At 39.1% G+C, this 18445-nt stretch overlaps 1 protein-coding gene across 10 annotated transcripts in view; it reads left to right on the top strand.

The window, feature by feature from the left end:
* The window catches only part of ST7 (suppression of tumorigenicity 7), a 268694-nt gene that overhangs the window by 146028 nt on the left and 104221 nt on the right, over positions 1-18445 (top strand). For all 10 annotated transcript variants that reach the window (XR_009494113.1, XM_005205387.5, NM_173961.3 and 7 more), the window contains exon 3: positions 11388-11547. Coding sequence is in view for 9 of the 10 variants with exons in the window: in XM_005205387.5 (XP_005205444.1) it covers positions 11388-11547 (160 nt within the window). In the remaining variant the exon portion in view is untranslated. The remainder of the gene's footprint in view (positions 1-11387; positions 11548-18445) is intronic.

Here is an 18445-nt window from a genome sequence, read left to right as displayed (position 1 = left end):
CTTCACATGAGGTGGCCAAAGTACTGGAGTTTCAGCTTTAGCATCAGTCCTTCCAAAGAACACCCAGGGCTGATCTCCTTTAGAATGGACTGGTTGGATCTCCTTGCAGTCCAAGGGACTCTCAAGAGTCTTCTCCAACACCACAGTTCAAAAGCATCAATTCTTCAGCGCTCAGCTTTCTTCACAGTCCAACTCTCACATCCATACATGACCACTGGAAAAACCATAGCCTTGACTAGACGGACCTTTGTTGGCAAAGTCATGTCTCTGCTTTTCAATATGCTATCTAGGTTGGTCATAACTTTCCTTCCAAGGAGTAAGCGTCTTTTAATTTCATGGCTGCAGTCACCATCTGCAGTGATTTTGGAGCCCAAAAAAAGAAAGTCTGACACTGTTTCCACTGTTTCCCCATCTATTTCCCATGAAGTGATGGGACCAGATGCCATGATCTTTGTTTTCTGAATGTTGAACTTTAAGCCAACTTTTTCACTTTCCTCTTTCACTTTCATCAAGAGGCTTTTTAGTTCCTCTTCACTTTCTGTCATAAGGGTGGTGTCATCTGCATATCTGAGGTTATTGATATTTCTCCCGGCAATCTTGATTCCAGCTTGTGCTTCTTCTAGCCCAGCATTTCTCATGATGTACTCTGCATATAAGTTAAATAAGCAGGATCACAATGTACAGCCTTGACATACTCCTTTTCCTATTTGGAACTAGTCTATTGTTCCATGTCCGGTTCTAACTGTTGCTTCCTAACCTGCATATAGGTTTCTCAAGAGGCAGGATGGATTATTGGACATAATCAAGATCAGGAGAAATATAGCTCAGTTTCTTTAAATGTATTGACACAAATGTGGCAGTTCTAACCTTTCCCCCTTCATCTCCTTTTCTTCTAAAATTTACATATATTTCGCTATTGCTTCCTTGAAAAAAATCCCAAATAGGCAAAAAGCAATATGATAATCATTTTCATTATCACATTGGCTCCATTGCCTTATGCTGTAAAACAAATTGTAAAGTGTAGTAAGTTATAATACTTACAGTAGTTTTCTTTAAGTGACCATAAAGGAAGCCATCTAAACTAGTGGAATCACTCTAATATAGTTAAATTTATGTTAAGAATCTTTGAGGAGAAAGAGGTTTTAGAAAGTTTTTTTTTCCCCTTCTGTACATAATGCTGTGATTACTATTTCTTTGGAAGGAATTATGCTAAAGCTGAAACTCCAGTATTTTGGCCACCTCATGTGAAGAGTTGACTCATTGGAAAAGACTCTGATACTGGGAGGGATTGGGGGCAGGAGGAGAAGGGGATGACAGAGGATGAGATGGCTGGATGGCATCACTGACTCGATGGACGTGAGTCTCAGTGAACTCCAGGAGTTGGTGATGGACAGGGAGGCCTGGCGTGCTGTGATTCATGGGGTCGCAAAGAGTCGGACCTGACTGAGCGACTGATCTGATCTGATAGAGACGTGGGCAATAAAAAATACAATGAGGTAGCTACTAGTGTTATTTTCATTTTACTAATACATAAGCTAGATAGGAAGTAACCTGCCTTAGGTCACATAGCTGGCAAATGGTGGAGCAGGATTTCAACCCAGTCTGGCTTGCACCAGAGCCTGTGCTTTTATCACTCATTTCACCACCTCTCTGGTTAAGTGGGTGTCTCAGAAGTTAAAGAATCTGCCTGAAATGCAAGAGACCTGGGTTTGTTCGATCTGTGGGTCGGGAAGATCCTCCGGAGAAGGGAACAGCTACCCACTCCAGTATTCTTGCCTGGAGAATCCCCATGGACAGAGGAGCTTGGCAGACAACAGTCTATGGGGTTGCAAAGAGTCAGACATGACTGAGTGACTTTCATTTTCTCTGGTTAAGTTCTCAGCTGTTTTTCTAGCTTCTGAACAAATGGCAGGTCTGCATTTTATTTTAGTAGTATCTCAGTGTGGGTTCACTAGCCTATAAACTACCAGAATGCAGGTTGTTTCCTTTGACTCTGGTGTGGTGTGTGTGCTTAGTCAGTTGTGTCTGACTCTTTGCGACCCCCTGGACTGTAGTCCACCAGGCTCCTCTGTGCATGGGATTCTCCAGGCAAGAATACTGGAGTGAGTTGCCATTTCCTTCTCCAGAGGTTCACTCTGGTGAGCTAAGCCCAACAGTCGTTTTCCCTTCTCACTTAGGGATGGTGATGTTCCATCTGCCTGCTTCTCTCCTCTGAATAAAGGGATTTCCCTGGACCATGACCATCTTTGCAGACCTAGGCTTGGCGACACTTTCTCCCTGTGTGTGAATTGCAGTTGCTGATGCCTGATGATCACTGCTATGTTGTTTTATGATATATTTGCTTTGTTGCTTTCTTAGGAAGTAGAGGGTTCTCCTGACTGACATAAAACTTTGTGCAAAGGAAATCCTCTGATGTGGGAAGATTTTGAAAGGCCTTCTCAGAAATGCTTGGTTTATACTGAGATCAGGAGAAGGCAATGGCAACCCACTCCAGTACTCTTGCCTGGAAAATCCCATGGGCAGAGGAGCCTGGTAGGCTGCAGTCCATGGGGTCGCTACAAGTCGGATGAGAATGAGCGACTTCACTTTCACTTTTCACTTTCATGCATTGGAGAAGGAAATGGCAACCCACTCCAGTGTTCTTGCTTGGAGAATCCCAGAGATGGGGGAGCCTGGTGGGCTGCTGTCTCTGGGGTCGCACAGAGTTGGACACGACTGAAGTGACTTAGCAGCATACTGAGGTCAAAGTCACTACCATGTGTGGGAATAACTCTCGTTTGCTTTAGGCTCCTGCTTTAAAGATTGTTGACACTGGGGCTATCGGCTCTTGGGGACGCACCTTTGCTAGCCCTTGAAATGCACCCTGGGCTGAGGTTTCTGTTTAGCTACTGTTCCTTTCTGTCAAGTGCGTTTCATGGAGAGGCAGCATTGGGATAAAGGATCAGGTGCTTTGCGAAATAGCTGTGTGCATAGAATTGCATAGCGGTTTCCTGGCACCAGAGAGACAATTACCTAACTACTCTTTGCTGAGCAATGTCAAGGGAGCCAGGTGGTGAACACAGAAGCTGCAGGGCTGCCCCTGAGGAAATTTCTTGTTTGGGGACCTCAGGATTCCTATGCTGGAGGCTGAAGTTATCATGCAGTATGATGTCTTAGGCAAAGAGAGCTAAACACAAACAAACAAAACCCCTGCTATTTTTACCCTATGAAGGAAAAATCAGTTAACTGAACAACATATATAGAAATAAAATGTGTTTGGCAAATGTTGCTTTTACACTAATGTGTTTAAAAATAAATGAGGACTTAGCAGCGTGTATTTTACTAGATGTCACTGCTATCTCTTGATTTTACAGGTTGAAAGCCAGCAATGAGTTTGTTACACCACCTACTTCTCACTCTTCCCTTACAGTTCCCGGCCCAGTCCCCATCCAGGCACCTCTGTCCTTGCTGAACTTCATGCTGCCTGCCCCTCGACCCACTTGTCACAGTAGTTCTCATCTCAGCCCAGTTCCAGCCACAGGAACTGCACCTGTTATCACAGTCCAAACCCACCAATTTAGTCTTTTATCTGCTCTAGGAAGGACAGGCCCAGTCTGCTTGATGTGGCCTCTGTGGGTGATGTTTATATCTATGGAAAACATTTATGGGTTTTATTTTTGCTTTTGAGAATGGTAAGGTAGATATGTGGAGAAAATGCTCCCTTAATTTCTAAAAATGTTGGTAGAATAGAGAAAATGCTGCCATACTGACATTTATAATAGACTTCTGTATCCCCATTAATGTGTTAGACATGCTCCTATGCCTACGGGTTGTGCATATATGTTCAATAGAGGGATATGGGAAAAGGCAGCCAAAGCATAATTTTTAAAAATGAGAATCAAGAATAAAAAAAGAAAATTAAAATAGTAAATAAAAGAGTTAATTCAGGGATCCAGTGTAAAACAATAGTTTTCAGGAAACTGAAAGAAGAGATAATAATTAGATAGGAATCAGTTGTAAATAAAGGACCTTTTGTTGTGTTTTCCACTCTATGCCAGGTACTGTTTTAAGCACTTTGAATATATTATTTCATTTAATTCTAAGTGAATTCTAATATTAACTTCATTGAAATTCTAAGTGGTTGATATATCCAGTGCCTCTGTGCTGTTGAGTATTTTTGTTGTTGTTCAGTCACTCAGTCATGTCTGACTCTTTGCAACACCATGGACTGCAGCATGCCAGGCTTCCCTATCCTTCACCATCTCCTGAAGTTTGCTCAGGCTCATGTCCATTGAGTTGGTGATGCCGTCCAGCCATCTCATCCTCTGTCATCCCCTTCTCCTCCTGCCTTCAGTCTTTCCCAGCATCATGGTCTTTTCCAGTACATCAGCTCTTTGCATCAGATGGCCCAAGTATTGGAGCTTCAGCTTCAGCATCAGTCCTTTCAATAAATATTCAGGGTTGATTTCCTGTAGGATTGACTGGTTTGATCTTCTTGTAGTCCAAGGGGCTCTCAAGAGTCTTCTCCAGCACCACAGTTCAAAAGCATCAATTTTTTGGCACTCAGCCATTTCTATTGTCCAGCTCTCACATCCATACATGACTATTGGAAAAACCATAGCTTTGACTGTACAAACCTTTGTAGGCAAAGTGATGTCTCTGCTTTTTAATATGCTGTCTACATTTGTCATAGCTTTTCTTCCAAGGAGCAAGTGTCTTTTAATTTCATGACCACAGTCACCATCCACAAGTGATTTTGGAGCCCAAGAAAATTAAGTCTGTCATTGTTTCCATTGTTTCCCCAACAGTTTGCCATGAAGTGATGGGACTGGATGCCATGATCTTTGTTTTTTGAATGTTAAGCCAGCCTGCTGAGTATAAACCGATGCAAAATTTACATAATTTTGCCAAGGATGCATATAACAGACAGATGGTGGGATTTAAATTTGGATCTGTCTGACCATGCCCTCTGTCTCCTCCTGTTTAAAAGTAAGGGAGTGGGACTAGAAGATTGTTATGGCTCCTTTCAACTCTTTTTCATTCATCTAAAATCTTGACCTCCACTTGACTTGAAAATTATGCAGTTGCAGGGCTAGAGGAAGGAACCCTCAGAAGTCATCCAGTGTAAGTCAGTAAAAACCTAAGGAATAGGCAGCCAGAAAACCTATGACTTGTCAGGTCACCTTGCTAGGTAAGAGTATAAGGAAGATTAAAGTTTAAATTTTCACTGCTTTGTCCCAGCATCATTGTTCATCTCATTAATGTGTTGACTAGGAAGATGGATTGCAGCAGTGTCTAGTGGGTGATGTATTCCTTTTAACAGGCCCACAGAAGTGGACCACGTAGATAAGAAAGCAAAAAGAAGAAAAGGGAAAAGAAGAGAAAAGAAAGAGGGAGGCAGGGAGACTATAAACGTCTCTGGAGGAAACTTTTTCCAATCAGCTGTGGCTTAGGTCAGATTTGGTTAGTCTAGAACATAAAACATCACTTACCATAATTTATAATTTCACTTATGACATTTATGGTCTTATCCTCTCTATGATGGAAGCATCATATAGGCTGAAAATATATCTGTGTAATGCCTTGCTAATTCTTAAATATTTGTTGAATTCACATAGATTCAGTGAACAGATGAATTAATTGACTGTGTCTGGGAATTATCTGGGAGCTTGTTTAAAGTGATGGATTCTGAATACCACTCCAGACTAATCAAGTCAGAATCCCTGGAAGAAAGCTGACCCCCAGGATTAGCTGACAGAGCTTTGGGCATCATGGCAAAGGCTCACATCTCCCAGTTGTCAGTGGTCGCTAGGTGACTTTACCCCAAGACAGTGATCCTCCTGTCCAGGTCATAGTCATTAATGCTGCAATGCAGACACTGAGGTGGGGATGGATCACTGGCTGTTGACCTTGAAGAGAACCTCAGTTCCCTGTCTTTTTTCTTTTCCTGAAGCCTTGACAGTAGGAGGCCAGGAATGGAGGTAGAAGGACATGAAGACAAGTTCTTTACATATCCCCCCTCAACTGGTTAGGGGAACAGATGGCTGGTGGGGCGATTGGCTGAGGTCAAGGAAGCAGGAGACCAAGTCCTGTACCATGCTGCTGCTAAGTCACTTCAGTCGTGTCCTACTCTTAGTGACCCCATGGACTATAGCCCACCAGGCTCCTCCATCCATGGGATTTTCCAGGCAAGATGCTGGAGTGGAGTACCATTGCCTTCTCCAGTCCTGTACCATAGTTCTTCAGTATTTCTAAACAAAATAGGAAGGAGCCAGGAGTGTTTAAAAGAAAGAAAGAAAATCGTCATGAGGAATTGGGAGGGACTTTGAAAGAGTCAGTGGTACAGAGAAAAGGATCTACTTGAGAATTCTAACAGGAAACTTCTAAAAAGGTTTCAGATATTACTATAACCCATGCCAACTGCCTTGGTTTATCTTCTTTAAGCCTAGAAGATCGCCTCTTGCCAAAAATCTGTTTACCACCAGATGTATTTCTGAAGACTTAGAGCAGGTGTCAATTTTGCAGTCTATTTGAGAGTAGACTGCCAGAGTTTCATATTTCCTCTTCATTCTCTACCATAGCTGTATCTATCCTGTGATATCATCATCTACTTTAATCCTTGGGAAGCACATAGCCAATTTCAGGCTGTGACATCTTTGTGTTTCCCATGGGTTTAATGGAATTGGTGTGGAATCATTATGGTGCTTCTCTGTGGAAATCTTGAAGCATTTTTGAGTAAGATAGGAAAGTCCCAATAAGTGAAGAGAAAGAAGTGTTATATATGCAAAACATGCAATTCAAGAAGGGGAGTTCTTAATGGATAGGAAGAATCTAGGCATCTTTAGGAAAGATTCAGCTTTTAGGTATGCAAGACAGATGAAAGGGCCTTATTTGTTTACTCTTTGCCAGACTTTTGTTCCTTCCCTGCAGGTGAAAATGAGGTGTTTGCATCTTAGGTCAGCTGCAAACCTGAATCTCCACTCCCAGCCTGCAGCTGCAGGGCTCCTTGATCCAACAGTAATGGAGAAGGTTACAAGGCCTAGGAAATTGGGTTCCTGACAAATGAGTCTTTGTTTTAAGTGTGATCTGGGTCCGGAGTATAGCAATGGCCCTTCGGTCCTGCAAGGTATAGATCCAAACCATTGCTTTGATCCTCACATTCCCAATTCCACCCCTGCTTCCCTTATTCTCAGATGATAACCCTTACCTGCATCTCCACTAAGATAACTGTCACCTACTTTACATCCGTTTGTTGCCTTCTTACCTGTGAAACAGCTCATCTCACTCCCTATTTCCCAAATAAAATTTATTTGTCTGTGCACTCATGCTTCCCATTCATCCTGTCGTAGAGGAAGAAATGCTAAGTTACCTTTCTGAGGCAGGGTAAGTGTTCTTCCTGGGCTCTTGGTGTCCTGCCTCTTGGTCATTTGTACTCTTTTGCACTTCAGTTTCTCTCATTCCACTTGATTCTTTCCTTTCCAACAAATATGTATAGGTCTCTCTTTTTTATAACTAACAAAATGAACACAAAACCTCTCATTGGTCCTGCTCTTTATTTAGACAGTATCCCATAAGTCACCAGACCAACCCTTATCATCCATCCATTCAACCTTTCAGCCGTCTCTCCATTCAGTTTTCAACAATCCATCCATCCAACATTAACTGAGTGACTTTATTTTACACATTATATTACTGAGAATCAAGAGTACCAACTAAGACACACAACCTTGCTGTCTTTCAATATATTAGGGCCTTTACCTTTCAGCAGGATTGTAGGGTCTTATTGACTTCCCAAATGACAAATCTAATTGGTGCTTTTTAGTTCTCATCTTACTTGATCTGTATAATTCTTGGTGTAGGCAGATTGCATTTTAAAAGACTATGAAATGTGTAAATGTATATTTTAATTTTATGGTTACTTGTCAGATTTAAAAACTGTTTTGTTCCACAATGGCAATTCCATTAAGCTACTAGCATGTCTAAGGGCTAATTTTAAAATCTAAATTTGTTTATGAGAGCTTTGCTGTTTACATTGTAGGTTATGCACCAGGGAGAATAATTCAAAGTGACACCAAATATGTGTGTGTTAAATAACACCATCTGCCCATTTGTATCTGTGCAGCTTTTTAAAAATACTGTGAGGTTCTGGCCCAAGCTTGCTGTTTTTCAGGATATGGGACAGATCATTGGTGCTAAGACCCCAGATTAGAGGTTTTGGTTTGAAGTTTAAGAAGGCTTTAAGTCCTGTCCCACTTCCTTTTAGTAGCTGTTTGTTTAATTCATATTGGAGTGCCTGTCCCATGGTATTGTAGATACCAGTATAAAGGTCTGTATTGGGTAAGAAGCCACATCTACAGCTCTAATAGGACAGGCTTGAGAAGATCCTCCTTTGCCATCCAAACAGTTGCATGAATAACCCAGTCTTCATTAAGTCTGTTATTTTTGCATTAGAAATACTGGGTGGAAGGTCTGTCTCCTATTATAATGCAAATACTCCATTAATATGAAGCATTTTTACCTTGGGATGTATTATCCAGTCCCATTTGATAGACTTCTGGATTATGTTTGATAGCTAAGAAGGCAAAGAGACAGTAGAAGAGGAGGGCATTTGGAAGTGAAGATTTGAAAACGAAAATGACAGGTAAATCTGTTAAAATGAGCAAGAGATTTATAAAAAGATGTCTTGTTTTAGGGCCCTAGTAAGATTAGTGGCACAAGAACTGAGACTTCAGGTTAAATAGCTACTGAGTTAGCTTTGTGACTTTGGACTACCTTAACATGTTGCCCTCATGCATTCTAAATGAAACTGTTCATGGGCCTTGAGGGTTCCTTTTAGTGCTGGGGTTCTCTGATTTGGCTGGATAAACTGAGAGATCCTAAAGAGTCGCAAAGTGGGGTTTTGTGTGTGTGTGTGATGGGAGCAGAGTGTGAGAGGCATTGTGGGCCTGTGGCATGGATTGGTAGTGTCAGGGGCCCTATCTGTGCTCTGTGACCCTGGAGCACAGCCTATGCTTGTTATGGAGCGTTTAGTGCTGTGCTACTGAATAAATGAAGGCCTGGCAGGTGCCCAAGCAGCATAATATAAAAGGCAGAGTCTTGGGGCAAAGAAAGCTCTTTCCCACAAGTGATTGAAAGCCATTGCTAGTTCTGTGACCATTGTTCTGGGTCCTTTGGAGCCTTCCTTCTCTTCAGTAAAGGCAAAGCCAAAATCTTTTTTTTTTTTTTTTGGGTGGGGGGGTGGTCAGGACCAAATGGTAAGCAGCCTCCTTTTTCACAATGATTACAAGGGCTTTCAGCCAACCATTTAGTAACAGACAATATGCTGTATTAGCCTAAACTATAGAGTAACAAGAGGAGTGCATCATAGCAGTATGTGAGCTGTGCTGCCTGTAGGAGGTATGCACAGCATCAGTGTGATAAATAATAGCTTTGCTGTTACTTTTGAGAACCAACTATACAGCAAGCACTGAACTGAGTCTTTTACATGGGGTTTGGATCTGGGTGATTTACATGAGTGTGAAATTAAGGACACTCAAGGATAAATAACAAATGTGATTTACACTTGATAGTTGAAGAAACTGGTATTAAAATAGATAAAATAACTCACTTAAGGTTACAAACTCCCTTCTGAATCTATGGTTCGTAAATTTACCATTCTTGAATGCTGTTCTTTCTTCAAACAACTCTCTTATTCCTCCTGTTCCTACATTATAGACTAGACCTATCCCTTCCTAGCTTTTATATCATATTCTTCCTGTCTGCCCAGTCAGATTACTTAAATGACTTAACATGTGAAAACTCATAGAGTTAGAAGGGGTAACTCCTTGGCATTAAATCAAGTTCTCCTGTTATAGCATTGCAAACATTTGGTTTGATTGATAGTTCCTTCTGGTCATTTGTAGGTGTTCTTTCTGTCTTTTAAAGGAATTTTTGGTAGAACAAAATAGAGAAATACCAATTTTTAAATGATAGCCCAAAGTCTATTACAGAGAACTTAACTTTTCCCTTCTTTCATGCGTTAAAAACATTAAGTCCTCTGTTTTGGGAGGCCAGTCTAGCTAAAGGTTTGTCACTTTTGTTAACTTTTCAAAAAACAAACTTTTGGCTTCATTGATTATATAGGACTTGTTTTTTGCATTCGTTCATGAAGTATTTATCAAATCCTGGATATACAATCATGAACAAAACATGTTTTTTACTCTCTCAAAACTCTTACTCTAGTGGGACATGTAGATATTAAACAAATGTCATAAATGCTGCCAAGAAGAAAAGCAGGGTGCTTTTGAGAGAGGCAAGAGAAGCTGACTGTAGATCTGGTGACTAGGAAAGAGCTCTGAGGAGGTGACATTTAGACTGAAATGAAAGGATGAGAGGCATCATCTTGTTTTTATGAAATAAGTAAGGATAAAGGTAGTTAATTTTATGTAGTTCCACATTCTATATTATAAAAGTATAGTTCTTAGGAGACTCTGGGATATAGTTGATTTTTAAATTTCTTCTCTGTAATGATTTGTGACTGCTTATGGAACAGATTCAAAATCAGACAGGGAGGCCAGGAAAGGATGTGGGGAGAGCAGCTTCAGACAGTGGTGTAGGGGAGGTGGGGCAGGTGGGAGAAATTGCGGGAGGTCACTTGCTTCCCCCTTGCTTAGGAGTCCTGATTTCAGTCTAGTCATGTGAGCATCATTACTTCTCTCCTCTTTTAATGAAAGTTATTTCTTTTCTTCTTTGCAAACAGCACATTACTGGTAGGCTTGTGAGCTAGGAAATGTTAATGGTGTACAACAGATACTAGTGTTTATAAAGCACATCTCAGCTGGCAGACATTACTGAATCTCTCAGCATTTGGGTGCCAGAGTACCATGAAATGGGATAACTATTACTCTTCTTGTAAAGCTGGATTTCTCTAAGGAGATGCTGGTTTTTTTTTTTAATGGAATTTTGCTGTCTTAAAAATCTTATGCAGGTATGGCTTTATCAGAATATAAAATGCCAAATATTGGAATATTTCATAAGCCACACTTTTAATACTAGCTTCTTTGTATTTATTTCTGGAGTTGCTTTTCAGCTGTGGTGATTTTATTATCAATATTATATAAATTTGGAGGAAAGTAATAATGAGCAGCTCTTAACAATGTTATTTTACCATGACTGGGTATATAAATTTTCCTTAAAAGCCAGTATTAAGTGGATAAAACAACACTGAGAAGTTAAAATGTAAATGGTATTTGCTGCTGCCAAGAATTTCTTAATTTTTAGAATTAAACAATTTTTTTGGAATAAATATGTTTAAACCAGTATTTAATTTAAGGTGGGTATAATTAGTAGATACAACGTATTTTATGAGTATGTACAAAATTATAGCTGGTAACAGGACCGTAATCATGCTTACTATTTTTCTGTTCTAGATATTTGAATGGTGGTATTTTCGCAAGTATGGAACATCATTCATTGAACAAGTCTCAGTAAGCCACTTGCGCCCCCTTCTGGGAGGGGTTGACAACAATTCCTCCAACAATTCTAATTCCAGTAACGGGGACTCAGATTCCAACAGGCAAAGTGTCTCAGGTATGGAAAGTCCTTCAGTTTGCAATATTTACTTACTTTTACTACATTATTATCACTATAAAACAGTAAGAATGTTGTTATTTAAATATTAGACTTCAAAGAAAAATGCAGTTTATTTTCCCAAGGAGTTGACAACTTCTGCCAGAGAAGCTGAGTGTAAGCATCCCAGGTAAAGGAAATAGGTATCTTGTTTAATTTGACTTTTTCTTCCCTGGTGGCTCAGTTGGTAAAGAAGCTGCCTGCAATGCAGGGGACCTGGGTTCAGTCCCTGCGTTGGGCAGTTTTCCCTAGAGAAGGAAATGGCAACACACTGCTGTATTCTTGCCTGGAGAATCCCATGAACAGAGGAGTCTGGTGGGCTACAGTCCATGGGGTTGCAGAGTCAGACACAACTGAAGCAACTGAGCCCTCACGCAAGCTGCTTCTCTATTGCCAGTCTTGAATTCTGTCACAGTCTTTTCCCTGTCCTTTTCATTTTTTGAACATGCCTTTTTTTCTCACAACCCTCTGCCCAGAAGCCTGTTTGCCCTCTTTCTGTGCTTGCTTATCTTTCACATGTGCTGTGCTCAGTCGCTTCCGACTCTTTGCTGGACTGTAGCCTGCCAGGCTCCTCTGTCCATGGGATTCTCTAGGCAAGAATACTGGAGTGGGCTGCCATTTCCTCCTCCAGGGGATCTTTCCGATCCAGGGATTGAACCCACGTCTCCTGCATTGGTAGGTGGATTCTTTACCACTGAGCCACACAACCCAACTCAAATGCTACCTCCAGGGAAACCCTCTTTGAGAGGCTGTGCACTATCTCTACACCTTTGTTGACTCATAATATGTTTACTTTTAGCAACATTTACTAAATTATAATGAATTTTTTAACCTTCCTGCTTAATCATAGTATCTCTAGCATTTTGAATAGTCTCTACTTTATCATTGAAACTCGGTAGATGAAAGAATGAGGACATACAAGGCCTGTAATTTCTCCCCTCATAAAAGAAGAGGGATGAATATAATTTCCTAGATTGGTCTCTTTATCAATTCAATAAACATTTCCCAAATCTCTAATGTGAACCTGGCCTGGTTTAAAAATAATGCCAGAGTCCTTGCCCCCATCGAACTCTTGTGTCTGTTGAAGGAAACAGTGTTCAGTGCTATGATCATATGAGGGAAACATGCAACACTATGGAGTACAAAGGAGGGGTTCCCAATCCAAACTAGGGGAAGAAGTTTGCTTCTTGAAGGAGATGGTACCAGTTCTGAGACTTGAAGGTTGAAGAAGAGATAAAAGAACTAAGTTAGATCTTTTTTTCTTTCCTCCCTAAAATAACTCATTCAATATTTCATAACTGTCTAGCCAGGTGATAGGCATCAATGAGCATTGTGTGTGTGTGTGTGTGTATGGAGAAGGAGATGGCAACCACTCCAATATTCTTGCCTGGAAAATCCCATGAACAGAGGAACCTGGTGGGCTACAGTTCAGGGGGTTGCAAAAGAGTCAGACACGACTCAGGAGTAAACAACAACTATATGTATATATGTATGTGGGCTTCCCAGGTGGCTGTGTGGTAAAGAACCTGCCTGCCAGTGCTGGAGATGCAAGAGGCTCGAGTTCGATCCTTGGCTTGGGAAGATCCCCTGGAGGAGGGCATGGCAACCCACTCCACTATTCTTGCCAGGGAAATCTCATGGACAGAGGAGCCCAGTGGCCTGTAGTTCATGAGATCACAAAGAGTCAGACATGAATGAGCAACTGAGCACACAGCACATACACACGCACACACACACATGTACATATATATACATATATATATATATAATATCTGATGTTGATTCAATGATCTTTTATTAATAATATACCCTTTGCCAGCCCACCATGGTAATGGGCACCTCTGGGTACATATTTATTTCATTCTAAAGGGTACATGTGTGAGAGATGGTACCACTGAGGTAACAAAATTGTCTGGGACTTTATAAACTCATCCATTTTGTGAAAGAAACAGAAAGAGATCTGAGCAAAGTAAAATACCACGTTGACCGACTATTCTTACATGGGTGGCATATTATTCTAGTGAGGAATCTTGATCCTGCAGTCATTGTCACATAAGCAGTGTGGATAATCACCATCACTTTGCATCTGTTGGAAGACCCTGCAGGTTAAATGTACCCTGCCTGACCCAAGTTACTGTAGTCTTCGGATGACACAGAACATTGTAGAAAATTAATAGATTTACAGAAAGCAGCCTCATTTAAGGACATTTTTATTGTGAATGTGTTTTTATTTTCATTAAAATTCTTTCTACCTAATTTAAATCTCTTGACATCATTCCTTAATGTGACAAAGAGTTTATACTCTCCTTATTGTCACTGTTACTTTGCTCTCTCTCTCTCTCTCTCTCCCCCTCTCTGTGGGTGCCTGGAACAAATCTTATGCATTATATAAATCTTGATGCTACTCTTAGTGCTTGTAAAGGGAAGCTTAGTAGCAGCTTTTAAAGGGAAAATTACAGTCCTTTATAAAAATATATTCTACAATAATGATCATGGAAATTCCCAGTTTTAATTGTACTGAGTTTTTACCTCACTAATATTGAGCTTTTAAGTATTATTATTAATTCTCTTCCTCTAGTATTGGCTGAATGTCTACTACTATGCATTCAATATTTCTATTCATCTCCTATAACAGATACAGCATCTATGATTTGATTTCATAACAGTATTCAAATAATTACATTTAGGAAAACAGAAATTACTTTCTCCTAGTATGTTTAGGGCTCCCTCAGACCGCTTCTTCTTGACATTTCGGTTTCTACTATTTCACTAACTCAGCTCAACACACATAAATGTTGTTATGGAAATGCCAGATAACATGGGACTAATACCATTTCTCACGTCTCTTTTCTTGTTGTGATTTTTATTTTTGAACAAGAAAAATGCTATTGTATAAAAGTATGTTGTCTCTCTATATCTTTACCCTTAATCATTGTCTACTTCATTGTCTGGTTTCAGTTAAGTATAAAGGAAAAAGAAGATCCAAAGCTGAGAGTAATTAATATATTTTATTAAAATGGAGGAATTTGTTTCAAAATTTATACTGCCTTAATAACAAAATTACTGTTGCTTTAATAAAAGAATCATCACAAGATGTTTCTTGGCTGAATATTACATGAAATAAACATGGCTAACTAAGTCCCATGAACATTGGCAAAGGCAGTTAAATAGTATTCCTTATTTGAAAAAATCATTGAAAAAGCTAAAACAGAGAATAGGACTTATATAAGCATTGGACTATATGAAAACTCATAGTATAGCTCTTTCCTTAAAGAATCATTTGTTTTATTAAAAGCTGAAAGACCTGGTCTACTAAGAATAATTTGCAGTGGAAAAATGGGAAGTGATTGTTATAGGACAGACTGTTCATATGCTGTTTAACATTTGGATCTGTGTAAATTGGCCCAAGTGCAAATCCTCTCAAAATTTGTAGTGATCTTTGTTTATGGACTAGAGCAGAAATGTGTAATTAATAATACAGCTTCTTAATCTAGCCAAATTTCTGATTGTTTGGCTTAGGTTAGCATTTGTGAACATTTCACTTGTCTCAATTTATTTGGGAGCTAAATGGCTTTTTTTGTCACAGATACACAATTTCTGATAAACCCTGCTGATGTATTTTCCACATCACCATGTTTCCTGTTGCCATTTTTAAAAATTCATTACATCTAATAACACAATTAATAACCTGTGATCAGAATTATACAAAGGAAAGCTGAATATATTTATTCCTGTCTCCTCTTTCATGATTTGGCATGTTCTTTTGAATAATTCAGATGGTTTACTTTCATCCTTTTTCCAAATGACCTAGCTGCACAAAACTACATACCCAACTAAATCTCTAAGTGAGCACTGTCTCATGGAAATATAATGCTAACTACAAGTGTAATTTTAGCATTTTAATAATCAGAATAATAAAAATGTACAAGTGAAATGTGTATTTTCTTTAAACAAATATGTCTAAATATTTTCATTTTAACATGCAATCAATATAAAAATTATTAATGGCATCCAGTGTGTATTTACACTTACTCTTGCTGCCATTGCTTAATTCGGCTTAACTTATGAATTGATGATGCATAGGGATTTAAAATGTGTCCACCTTCTCCTATCTTAAGGCAAGGGATTCTCAGGGTCTAAGAACATTCTGAATTTGGGTTTATGGGAATATCTGTTTGATAATTTGCCCTGTTCTCAAATAAGATGCCTCAAAGACAAAGGTTTGCAGTGTTCATCTTCTTCAAGATATTTACAAAAGTGCAGGGTGCTCCATCACATAAGAATTATCCTTGCCAAAGTCAAGTGTAAATTCTCTGCTGCTGCTAAGTCGTTTCAGTTGTGTCCGACTCTGTGCGAACCCATGGACTGCAGCCTACCAGGCTTCTCCATCCATGGGATTCTCCAGGCAAGAACACTGGAGTGGGATGCCATTTCCTTCTCCAAAAATTAAATTCTCTGAGATATGTTAATAGCCTCTTGCATAGAACTGGATCTTTAGACAAACTCTGGTTATAGTCATTTGGCATAATGTTGTAAGTCATCTCATTTTACTCTCACTTTAAGATAAATGTATATCATATCTTTTTTGACTCTATGGACTGTAACCTGCCAGGCTCCTTTGTCCATGGGATTCTCCAGACAAGAACACTGGATTGGATTGCCATTTCCTTTTCCAGGGGGTTTTCCCGACGCAGGGATTGAACCTGTATCTCTTGCATTGGCAGGTGGATTCTTTACTACTGAGCCACTAGGGAAGTCCATATCATATCCATTTTTATATAAAACTTTTACTAAGAATTTCACCTGGAATTCTTAATTAAGGTTCATTACATCACTATAGGCAGTTCAAGCACTGGTTTAATACAGGTAACAAATTAAAGAAAAGCAATGGAGATGAAGAAACTCATAGATTGTAAATATATATCCTAAGACCAGGCCTTTCAGAGCTTGCATTTCAAATATATCCATTAGCAAAATTTCAAGTTGCTATATGTCCAGAGCCTTTAGAATTGCTCTTTAATAACCTCAATCAGGGGAAACTCAGTTTATACTTGCCAAAATCTATTAAGTGTTGAAAGTGATTCTCTTAGGCAATGCTTATTACATCTTTTGAAGTCTTTAGCCATTAAAAATGTGTGTTCTAGGATAGATTAGCTCTCCAGTTGACTGGTGAAAATTCCTCAAAAACACGTTTGGCCCCTGGTGAATATTTACTTATTAAATATTTTATGGTCTTCATATTATTTGATAGAATTGATTGACTTAGATCAGAAATGACCAATGATAAATGTATGAGAGACACAGAGGTTAGCCATTTTAGCAATATTCTTAAAGAAAGTTATACACTGTCTTGAATAAAGCAGGTCAATAAAAATGATCTTAAAACTCATAATTATTTGCACCTTTCTCATTCCATAAAATAATTTGAAAGGGTAATATATTTGTTGAATTGAATGCTACCTATATATTATTAATACTTTGTGCCTTTACTTCTAGTATTCTTTTCAAAATAATTATTTCAAAAAGTTATGAAAACAATTAAAGCTTAATTATTTAAGAAAATGGATATTTTGTTACTCTTAATGATTGCTTAAGATGGGCTTGTATTCACTGAGTATTCATTTCTGATATAGCAGAGCTAATAAATAAATGCAGAATCACATGTTAGAAATTGACTAACTTGAGGTTAATCTTGATTGTCATAATATATCTGATGGAACATTATTTAGAGCCCTTCTCCATTGTACTTTGGAACTAAAATATTTTAAAGTATTATTTTCAAGTGCCTAATATTTCCCTAGAGGACTTCCAAAACTGTTTCTCTAGTAGAAAAAGTAATTGATAAAGTCACAGGATTTTTAAAATATGATGTTGCAGGGTAACAGGTCTGTTGTATATTGTAGGTAATTGTTAGGCAGGCTGGATACCAGGTCATAATCTCACTTACTTTTCCTTGGGGAAATTATGTAGCTTTTACCCTTTATGCTTTACCCTTTACTTGTATAAAAAGGGCCTACTCTGTGACCCTCACTAGCTTATGTAAGGAATATAGATGACTTGAGCTTTAAGCTTTTTTATAGAAAGGCTCAATGAAAATCAAGCTTATAGCTATGACAAAGTTGCTATTGCTGCCATTTGTACTATAATAGTATTACTGTCATCATTACATTTTGGATCCAGGGACGAGGTGGTAAATTTTAGTATAGTACATCTTCCTAGACTATAAATTAGTTGTATATTTGAAAGTCCTAGGAGTGGGGATTCTTTCTATGTCTATATTTTAATTTTAGGAGAAAAAAGTTTCCAGAGTTAAAAAAATTGGATATAGAAAAATATTTTCTTCCATATGATGATAAAAAGCCCTATGACTTTAGAGTCTTTTGGTTTTTCCCAAGAATTAAGTTCTCTTTTTACTTGAGGACTGTGATCATGTTCTCTCAGTATATTTACTCCTTTTATAAGAACTTCTTCATATGGATACCAGATAGTAGTTAGGTATCTTTTTCTTTTTCTACCAATGTATAAGTGTGTCTAGGTCATAAAATGGAGAAGGCAATGGCACCCCACTCCAGTACTCTTGCCTGGAAAATCCTATGGGCTGAGGAGCCTGGTAGGCTGCAGTCCATGGGGTTGTGAAGAGTCAGACAGGACTGAGCAACTTCACTTTCACTTTTCACTTTCATGCACTGGAGAAGGAAATGGCAACCCACTCCAGTGTTCTTGCCTGGAGAATCCCAGGGACGGGGAAGTCTAGTGGGCTGCGGTCTCTGGGGTCACACAGAGTCAGACAGGACTGAAGGGACTTAGCAGATCATAAAATGTATCTTTTTTTGGGGGGCGGGGCAGGGACCTAGGACTT

The sequence above is a fragment of the Bos taurus genome, chromosome 4 (genome assembly GCF_002263795.3).
Source record: "Bos taurus isolate L1 Dominette 01449 registration number 42190680 breed Hereford chromosome 4, ARS-UCD2.0, whole genome shotgun sequence".
Taxonomy (NCBI): domain Eukaryota; kingdom Metazoa; phylum Chordata; class Mammalia; order Artiodactyla; family Bovidae; genus Bos; species Bos taurus.
This window is presented reverse-complemented; position numbering and strand designations above follow the sequence as displayed.